The sequence below is a fragment of the Coenobita brevimanus genome, chromosome 66 (genome assembly GCF_032717465.1).
Source record: "Coenobita brevimanus isolate Jiangsu-jjx chromosome 66, ASM3271746v2, whole genome shotgun sequence".
Classification (NCBI taxonomy): Eukaryota; Metazoa; Arthropoda; class Malacostraca; order Decapoda; family Coenobitidae; genus Coenobita; species Coenobita brevimanus.
The window spans coordinates 12,678,709-12,688,677 of record NC_137019.1 but is presented as its reverse complement, the minus strand read 5'-3'; the positions used below and the strand labels follow the sequence as shown (position 1 = coordinate 12,688,677).

Here is a 9,969-nt window from a genome sequence, read left to right as displayed (position 1 = left end):
ACTGGCACTGAAAGGCTGTTTCCCGGCTTGAACACCAATATTATTACTTTTTTTTTATTTAACACAGAATACACTTTAACGCGCTGGTGTCTTAACGGGACGACATCACGGCATAGAGAGTCACTGGTTTACTCAGCAACACGCTTGCCAATATTTGGAGATGCACTGTACATACGGAGCACATACACGTAAACTATGTAAAATAGCACTTAATTATCCAGTATAAAATGGGTCACACACTCTTCACTGGCACTTTGCACACCCTAAGTCATTCGAGGTCATTTATATTTTGGCAACCCGGGCCACAGCACAGAGGTCACTGCGAGGGAGAGGTGGGTGTGGGGGTTTCCGAGAGGGGGTTCCCATTCTCCACTTTGCTTTTGTTCTCCTTCTTCCACTTCATCCTCCTGTTCTGGAACCATATTTTGATCTGGCGCTCGGTGAGACAGAGGGCGTGGGCGATCTCTATCCGCCGTCGCCGCGTCAGGTAGCGGTTGAAGTGGAACTCTTTCTCCAGCTCCAGCGTTTGGTATCGTGTGTACGTCTGTCGGCCTCGCTTCCGCTCTGTTGGGGACAAGAAAAGAAGTACCATTAATATCCTATCCAATGATGTGAGTAAAATTACTGGGGTAATAACTTATCTAATGAGGAAAGCAAAAACATCAACAGACTATCACGTCGAACGTCGAGAGTAATGCTACCCAATTAATGATGAAAAAACATCTGCATTAAAAAAAAAAATAAAATAACTATATAAATGACATTCAGGATGACGGAGGACCTGCATAAAAAGATCTGGTCACTTCAAATCAAAACACTAGGGATGAAGGAACGCTTGTAACAGCTGTAACCTCAAAACCAAAAACATTAACAGCCTGTCAGTGCCTGGAGCTCAGGCTATGAGGTCTGCTAGGAGGCCATGCTATCTGGTCTAACAGGAACATCTACTTAAAAAAAGAAAAAAAAAAAACTGTAAGACTCATCTAAAACTGATATGCAGCAGATTACTCTCAGCAAAAGTTTTCATATTACGGGAACAATGGCATAAGTTAAATTACCTGATCGTGCATTACTGTTCAGTTAATACCAGTGAATGATTAATGTTCACTAAGATAATGCTTAATGGAGTGATGTAATGTGTATAATGAATATGGGATAATATACGTCACCTAAACCACCAGGCAATTACGGAACAAAGTCATTAACTTTGCATGGTATGACTAGGAATGAAAAGAAGTTATTGCCTGTAATAATGAAAGGGGGATGAAAGAGGAAGTTAATGTCTATAAGAATGAAAGGGGAATGAAAGAAGAAGTTATTGCCTAAAGGAATGAAAGAGGAACTTAATGTATGAGTGAAAGGGGAAGTTATTGCATGCAAGAGTGAAAGAGCAGGTTATTGCCTGTACGAATGAGGGAGGAGATCCTAACACACTAAAGCCACAAAGGTCCTTAGATCATATCCATTCTTATACATATCACAGAACTGTACTGTTTTTCTCCCATGTGGCCGCTTCCAATAAATGCAGGTATTCACAATCAATAAGTCTTCAAATGCCCAGCCCAGTATATATCGTACATTTCCAGGACTTATCCATGTGCCCAATATCCAATCTTATCGTCTAGTAGTTCCCCATTATATATTTCCAGTCACCATTCTTTGTGTCCTCTACCCACCATTCACGTTTTTGCCCATCCTATAAGTCAAGTACCTGAAATCAGCCTAAAATAACCATCTCAAATTTTGAAAACCTCCAATCAATTTTGTGTTACTCGCCAGTCCCCTCCTCACACAAAAATGTAAAACACCAACAATAATTAGTTTTTCATAATTCTAGCACAGCCTTTTGAAGCACCTGTCAACCCGCAGACAATTCCCCATCTAGAAATCCTCAATATCCCTTAGCTAACAACTCTGACCCAACGAACCTGCACAGTCCTACCAACAATCCCACATCCAAGACAACACACACACACACACACACACACACACACACACACACACACACACACACACACACACACACACACATCCCCTTAGCCCCATAGCACCCTTAAAAAGCCCTGTCCTCTGTCTCAAGTCACCCTCCAGTCAACCTCTTCACATCCTCCAATAACACCAATACCTTTAGGTCTTCCCCAACAAACCCACAAACCTTCGCAATCCTCTAACAGCCCCATGTTCCCTTAAAACCCCTTCTCACAGTTTTAAATCAACCTTCAACCAATCCCTCAACTGCCCCCACAACCTCGGCAACCTCACATCCACCACACTGCTAAAATTCCACAACCTCACAACCCACATATAATTTCACAATCTCACAACCTCCCAAACAATCCCATAATCTCAACTCTCACTCAATCCCTTCACCTTGCAACCCCCTCACAACCCCACAACTCTCCCACAATCCAACCCACGCTCCCGCTGCGAAACAAAAGAACAATTCGGAGCGCAACAAAGCCGAGCCGATGACGCAGCAAGAAGCCAAATAGAGAAGTAATTCCTCGGCCCCTCGACATGACGAAGGAGAGGGCCAGCAACTGCATCTCGGGGCTTTTTCCTCCCTCTTGCACTCCTTCCCCGCCGAAAAGGAAAAGGGGTCGGGGAGCAACATGAAAGCTAGGAAAATGTTCGCCAGTCCTCCTTTAACCTATTATAAAAGCTGGGAAAATATCTGGCCCTCTTTTTAATCATTATAATAAGCTAAGGAATTATAGACTACTTCTCCATTAACTCATTATATAAACTTAAAAAATCAGCTTATTAACCCACTATAAAAGCCAGGAAAATAACCTAACCGAGCCTACACCTTATCTAGTGAACTTCTCTCCATGTAGTCGTTCCCCGCAGAAAAGGAAAGGGACGGGAAGGGAGAAGGACGCTAGGAAAACATAAGCTGGTCCTCTTCACCCATTAGTACCATGAAAATTCAGTCCTTCATGAACCTGTATGTCTATAAAATACATTGATTCTTTTCGTTATTATTTCTTTGCAATCGCCTTCTGCAGCCAAAAAAGGGGGGTAGGGGGGGAATGAATACTAGGAAAATATAAGCTATCCCACCACTAAGCTATTACAAAAACTAGGAAGTAATAGGCAGCCTGGTCCACCACTGACTCATTCTTGCAGCTGGTAAAATACATCAGCCTATTACACATGGCGAGAAAACAATCTCATTGAGGTTACACCATCTCGGGACTTTTTCTTTTTCTGCAGTCGTTATCCGCCGAAAAGGAATCGACTCGACAGAATTAAAACCAATGTGATGTCATCGCACTGAAGACTTTAATGCATTAAGCCGAGGTTAAAACTCTTCATTTTGACAGATATAGACGGACAGACTGACAGATATACTGTAGATAGCCAGATATAAAAATCCCACACCCAAACAATATCAACGTTTATGAACGAACTGGATTTACCTCTACTACTAAATCCACATTAAATAAAAGGGCGCAATAGCTAACCCCCCAAGCGTCGTCCATTACTACAGGAGCCATTTTGGGGGCCTTACTCTCTCGTGGTGGGAACAACTCTAGTATTTCATTCCAAATAACGTCAAACGATTTTACTTAGCTGAGAGAGTCTCCACAAGGGCTTGATGGTATACTGGAGAACTTTCACACTGTCATTCAGAATCAAAAGAATCCCTTTCTATTTTGAACCTAAGTACTTCAATTCTCTTTTTTCCTTAGTAGTTCAATCGATGTCGTCATTTTGTTCTATTTGTCTTAGGGAAGATTTCTCGAACTGGAAGGATTACATACAGGCATTATTAACTTTACTAGGGAGATTTCCTGGCTCAATAAAATCTTTCGTCCTCGGTTTGGTATTAATCATTTCCTACAGACACGACGGCGACTATCGTATCAACTTGCAATATGGAACTCAATTACCTGCGAGCGAACGACGTGATTTTTTTCTTATATTATTCCTGCATTACTAAGCTCAATTACCTCCAAGACAATGACCTGATTTGTACTACTTTATTTTTGCTACCTCCAGACGATTTACTCAACTTGGGAGTCACCATTTCTGATCAGTGTGAATTTGTATAGCCTTTATCCACCCCTTCGCAACTACGATTTTCTCTTTAGCTGGATTAAATCGTCTGTTAGGGGCATGAATAAAATAATAACCTTCATCGTACTCAAGGGGTTAACCTGTGATATTTTTTTAGGTACCGGATATGGAATAATCCCTTCAGTACGGTGTATTTTTTTTCTTACTGACATGGTTTTGGTTAGTTTAAGAGATTTCCAGTAAGTGAAAGCAACAGAGGTCTATACTTTAACCTCTTCCAATTCAAGAACTCTATCCTAAAATGAACAATTATAGTAAAAATAAAAAGAAACAAATAAATAAAAAGTAAATACATAAATTATCTAGTAGGTCATCTGACTCCGAGTTAATTATAGGACTGTTAATATGGCAAACTTTGTCATTCAGTAGGCCTATAATTTTTTTTTCTTTGACCCCTCAGTACGACGAAGCCTTCATAACTCCTGTCACCAATATGATTTTTTTTTTTTTTTGCATTACTACTACCTCCGGACGATTTAATTCAGCTGAAGAGAGACTTCTCGAAATAGAAGGGTTATAAATTGCCTTCATTAACCCTCTTCTGTATACAAGGCTCTGCTAAGCTAAAGAAAACTGTCTCTTAGCAAAAAGTATAAAATCCATCTGACGTTTTTATGTCTGTCATATTACTTTCTCAGCTAATAGAAGACTTCTGGTGGCAAAGGGGGTTACGGAGTTTATTTCCTACCCTCTTTAACGCCACACGTCCCTCGTAAGCTGGGCAAAGTCGTCTGGTGGTAGCAAGAGAAAAGATCAGAAGCCGTCAACATGGCTACTGAAAGGGGTTAATTACTTCACACTCTTAAGCTAAATGAAATGATCGGACTATTAACCCTCTCACAGTCGCATCCTCCCCATTTTATTCCAGCTCACGCCAGACGATTTTATTCAGCTGAGTGAGTCATACATGCCTGAGTGTTTAATGGCAACTAATCACTTTACTGACAATCATTATCAAGTCGGAGTAACCTGTATTACTTAACACACATTAAATAAAAGAGGGCGATGGTTAACGTCCCCAGTCATTTAGTATCTACAGTGGCCATTTTTCTGGGTCCTAATTCAGACGCTGGTTGAAATGTTAGCACTGTTAATGGCGGCTGATCATTTTACTAACCTTTATCATCGATCCTGGAAAAATTTGATGATATATACACTCACTCAAGAAGCTGCTAAATTTCTCAACAGTCATTCAATGTACCAAGGGAGCGGTAACCATTTTCCTGGGTGTAATCATTTTTCATACAGCTAATGGAAACTAAATAATTTTACTGACCATTAATACCTTCGAAAACTATACAAACATTCAATCAAGAGCTGCGATGGCCGACTCCTTAAAATTCATTCAGTACCTAACCATTTTAACTGCTTCCTAGGCTGGATAAAAAGGCAGGGCACGTACTGGAAGCTAATTTTTTCCTGGCCTTTACTAGCAAACCAGTGTAACCTCTGATAAATAAAACACATTAAATTAGCTGCGATGGCCAACTTTTCAACAGATCATTAAAAGCTAAGACAGTTAATGGTGGGTAATCATTTTATAGACCGTAAATACTGAACCTGGATAATCTCTGACAACTAAACACACATTAAATCAAAGAGCTGCATGCGATGGGCGACCTCTCAACAGTCAATCAATTTCTAAGGGAGCCATTTCCTGCGTCCTAACTGTTTCATACGCTGGAGGGGAACTATTAATTGTATAAACCTGTATTAGCGACCTTTATTAGCGAGCCTGAGTAACTTTTGATAAGAATAAATTAAATAAAAAAGCTACATACGATGGCCAACCTCTCAACAGTCTGTATTCAGTACCTAGAGTAGCCATTTTCTGAGTCCTAATCGCTTCATACGACTAATCATTTTATTGTCCTTTATCAACAAGCCCAGGTAACCTTTGATAAGCTAAACACACATTAAATCAAAGAGCAGCGATGGCCGGCCTCTCAACAGCTCATTAAACTCAAGCACTGCCCCGCCCCTTCTGAGAGAGGATACTGAGAAATGAGGCGCATGTTAAACACTCCGACCTCCAGTGGCACCGTCAAAACAACTATCAGATGATTTAAACGCGTCCATAAGCTTATCGAGGAACAAGACGCAATGAAGCAACCAGCAATACTATCATGATGGTTTTGCTGAGAGGGTTGGAGGGAAGGGGATGGGGAGGGGGTTTAGGCATTTAGGTTGGGGATAGGGAAGGGGTATGCAGAGGTTCGGGGGAGGGGGGCAAAAGGGTTACTAACATGGAGTGGAAGGGTTGGAGGGTAAAGGAGGGGGGTTTAGGCATCCGTGTTGAGGTAGGGGGCATGCAGGGGTAGGGTTGGGAAGGGGTAAGGTTCTGGTATGCATTGGGTGTGGAGGGGCTGCTGTATGCAGGGGTGGGGTGGTGGTTTTGGCATGCAGGTGGGGGTAAGGTAGGGGCACAGAAGGATACCGATGGGAGATGAGGGGCTGTGGTATGGACAGGTGGAGTGGGCGGGCTAGTGTATGATGGGGTGGGGTGGGAGGGGTTATGCATAGGGTTGGAATTTCAGGGTACATATGGCTGGGGTGGGGGTATGCATGGGTGAGATAGTGGGAATCGAGGCAAACAAGGCTGGTGGGGTTGGGGAAAAGGGTGTTCTGTGAGGCTGAAGTATACATGAATGAGGTGAGGGTTGAAAGAATGCAGGTGTGGGGATATGAAGTATAGAAGAGTGGAGGTGGGACGTTGGGGTATAAAGAGGTGGCTGGGGGCTGAGTACAGTTCGTTCGGTAGGGGTTTGGGGTACAGAAAAGCTTGAGGTTTGAGGTACAGGAGAGCTTGGGGACTGAGGTAAACAGGAGGTGAGGTGGTGCACACAGGTGATAGTGGAAGGGTGTGTGGGTGTAATGGGGTTTGGAGCATGCAAGGGTGGCAGTCGGGGTATACTGGGGTACAAAAGGGCGGGGTGGAGGTTGGGGCACGTAGGAAATAAGTGAATGGGAAAGGGTGGGGTAGTGTCTGGAGGTACCAAACGCTCATCATGTCGTAGCAAGAGGCATGGAGGGCAGAAAGCAGGTGTGGCTGGGTGCTCTCTAGGCATCCACATATCTTAGCCAGCAAAATACCCCATCATCCCAGAGTTAACATCCTCCTTATCTAGTGAAAATACATGGTAAGTGCACCTGGATACCCCACGGGCCCCGGGACATTATCTCCAAGCATCTCTTAAATAAATAATATGATCAGGAGAAGCATGATGGTGGAGGGAGTGTTTCCTTTTTTTTTTTTTTTTTTTTTTTTTTTTTCCCCGGGACGACTCCCCACTTTTTCAAACAGATGAAGTCCATTAGTCGGTGCCGGCCGGGCTATTTGTTCCCGTCCTCGATCGCCGATTTTAGGAGTGGCGCGATCCGTCATCCGTGCGTATGATTGGCACCACAAAGAAATCCATTACGGGGGGGCTTTTATTAACATGAAAATGTTCACAAGATCTTTTTCCCCGCCACAGAGGCCAACCGCGTAAGGGTGGCGGATGTACGATGTGGCCGCTGCCCCGTGGTTACCAGGGGGGACGCCGCCGCCCTCGCCCTCTGCCTCACGAAAGCAAAATTACTGGTGTGTATTCATCAAAGAATGCAAGAGTAATCATTACATGGAAGAAACTCGGCTTTATTACAACCCTCACCAGACGCCGGAGTTCGACGCAATTATTTAAAGTGAAATGGCATGGACGCGCTCGGAGCCAAGACTGGCCATATTTTACCCCCTCGGTCCATTCGTCAATGCCAAGCCAATGGGCGTGGTCACCACTCGTCACGCCACCTGATTGGCTGCCCGTTGACAAAATCATTAATCAGCGGGGGAAGCATAATTATCATGGCGCATCAGTGAGGTCCGCAGCGGTCTCCTCCACACATGTGACCTGCCCACCACACTCTTTGTCTTCACCCCCTCCACCTCCACCACCACCCTCTCTACCTCACGTCCTTCCACACTAACATTACACAACCCCACAGCTCTCTCATGTCCACCCCATCTCACCTCACACCGCCACCCTCATACCAACTCACACTTCACCTTTATTTATACCCAGACACTCACACTCTAGTCTTCCCTCCTCCACCTCCACCCACTCCACCCTCACCTCCCCATACGCCCTCATTACACAACCCCACAACCCTTCCTTACCTAACACCTCTCCTTTCCTTCACTCACTCAACCATTCACTCTGTACCCTCATATTTATAACATAATCCCTCTCTCACTCACACCATACCCCTATACAGTATTTACAACTATGCCCACACACACACACACACACACACACACACACGAAACCCTCAACACCTACACCCACCATGCCCTTCAGAGTACTGTACTTGCATTGCCTCATTCCAAGAACTCGATACTCAAAACACAACACCTAGGAAATAAACAGTAAGCAGAAAATTACCGTACTGCTACTGCAATGACTTTCACACAGCTAAGCAATAAATAGTCTGCAGTTTATTACTACCACTACCCTTACTCTAACACTCATACGCAACATTCATTCATTTTGCCCCTTGGAGCACTTCCTCTTAATTCCTGTTACCTGTACTCATAACCTTAACCCCATTACTCATGAGGCAATTTTCTTTATTCCTGCTAAGTCCACACGAGTTTAACATGCGAGGTCTCTTGCTGTTAACGAGTCACTAAAAGCTGTCTAAACACTAGAATAAGAAAAGTCTCTCAAGCTAAATCAAACCGTCTGGAGGGAGCAAAATTAAAACAAAACGACGTCTCTTGTCTGATGGAATTAAAGATAACCAGCAATAAAGGCCAAGCGGGGAAAAAAAAAAATCTTGCTCACAGGTTTTATTAGTCAGTTCCCTCACACTCTCGTAGTAAAGAGGCTAAGATCTCAATTAACCTCTTCACCTCAACAAAAGTTCTGAATAAAATCGTCTGAAGGAAAGCGAAAAGAAAACCAATTCGTCATCACAGTGAAGCGAATAACCTCTTCTTTGGGATTCCTGATATAGTGAATTCTTGCTGTGATCAGACGGTTTTAATCAGCTCTGGAGAGACTTCTCGAGCTGAAGAGGCTAGAAACCAGTAAAAAAAAGAAAAAAGTCTAAAAAAAAAAAAAAAAAAAAAATGCTTGGGCTGAAGAAGGGTGAAAATTTAGCGAACAATAAACTGAAAGGACGAAAAACAACAAAATCCTTCCCAAACTGAATAATATCGTCTGGTGGTACCAAGGAAAAACTATTAATGAGTTTTTGTTTGAAGTAGCTTTAAAAGAAAATGGATGAAAATAGGGCTAGAGGCAAAAATTCAGTAAAGCTGCTGAGACATATACAGTAGATACCATAGGAAAAAAAATGGAGAGAGAGAGAGAGAGAGAGAGAGAGAGAAAATGGCACCATATCTGTCTTAGGCGTCACGTAAGGCAAGAATGGTAGGGGGAGAGTGATGGTGGGGTAGAAGAAAGATGGAGAGTGGGGGACGGGTTGGGGAGGGGAGGGGATAAAAATGATACCCTGAAAATGGCGGAGAATAATGTTAAGAGGGATGGATGAGGAGAATGGTGGGGGAAAATGGTGGAGTATGAATGACGGGGGGGAAAATGGTGGAGTATGAATGGTGAAGGGAAAATGGTGGAGTATGAATGATGGGGGGAAAATGATGGAGTATGAATGGTGGAGGGAAAATGGTGGAGTATGAATGGTGGGGGGGAAATGGTGGAGTATGAATGGTGGGGGGGAAATGGTGGAGTATGAATGGTGGGGGGGAAATGGTGGAGTATGAATGGGAGGGGACAGAGATAGAATTCACACCCTAGGGACGAAACATGGGGATAAAATGGTTAGGGGAAAATGGGGAAGGGGATTTTTAATGGGGAAATGGTGGGAGAAAATGGAGGTATACGA

General features: G+C 43.4%; 1 protein-coding gene across 1 annotated transcript in view; it reads right to left on the bottom strand.

Moving 5' to 3' along the window:
• Window positions 1-316: 316 nt before the first annotated feature.
• The window catches only part of LOC145405299 (uncharacterized), a 62,423-nt gene continuing 52,770 nt past the window's right edge, over window positions 317-9,969 (bottom strand). The window contains exon 3 of the mRNA XM_080276720.1: window positions 317-564. Coding sequence (XP_080132846.1) covers window positions 317-564 — 248 coding nt within the window. The remainder of the gene's footprint in view (window positions 565-9,969) is intronic.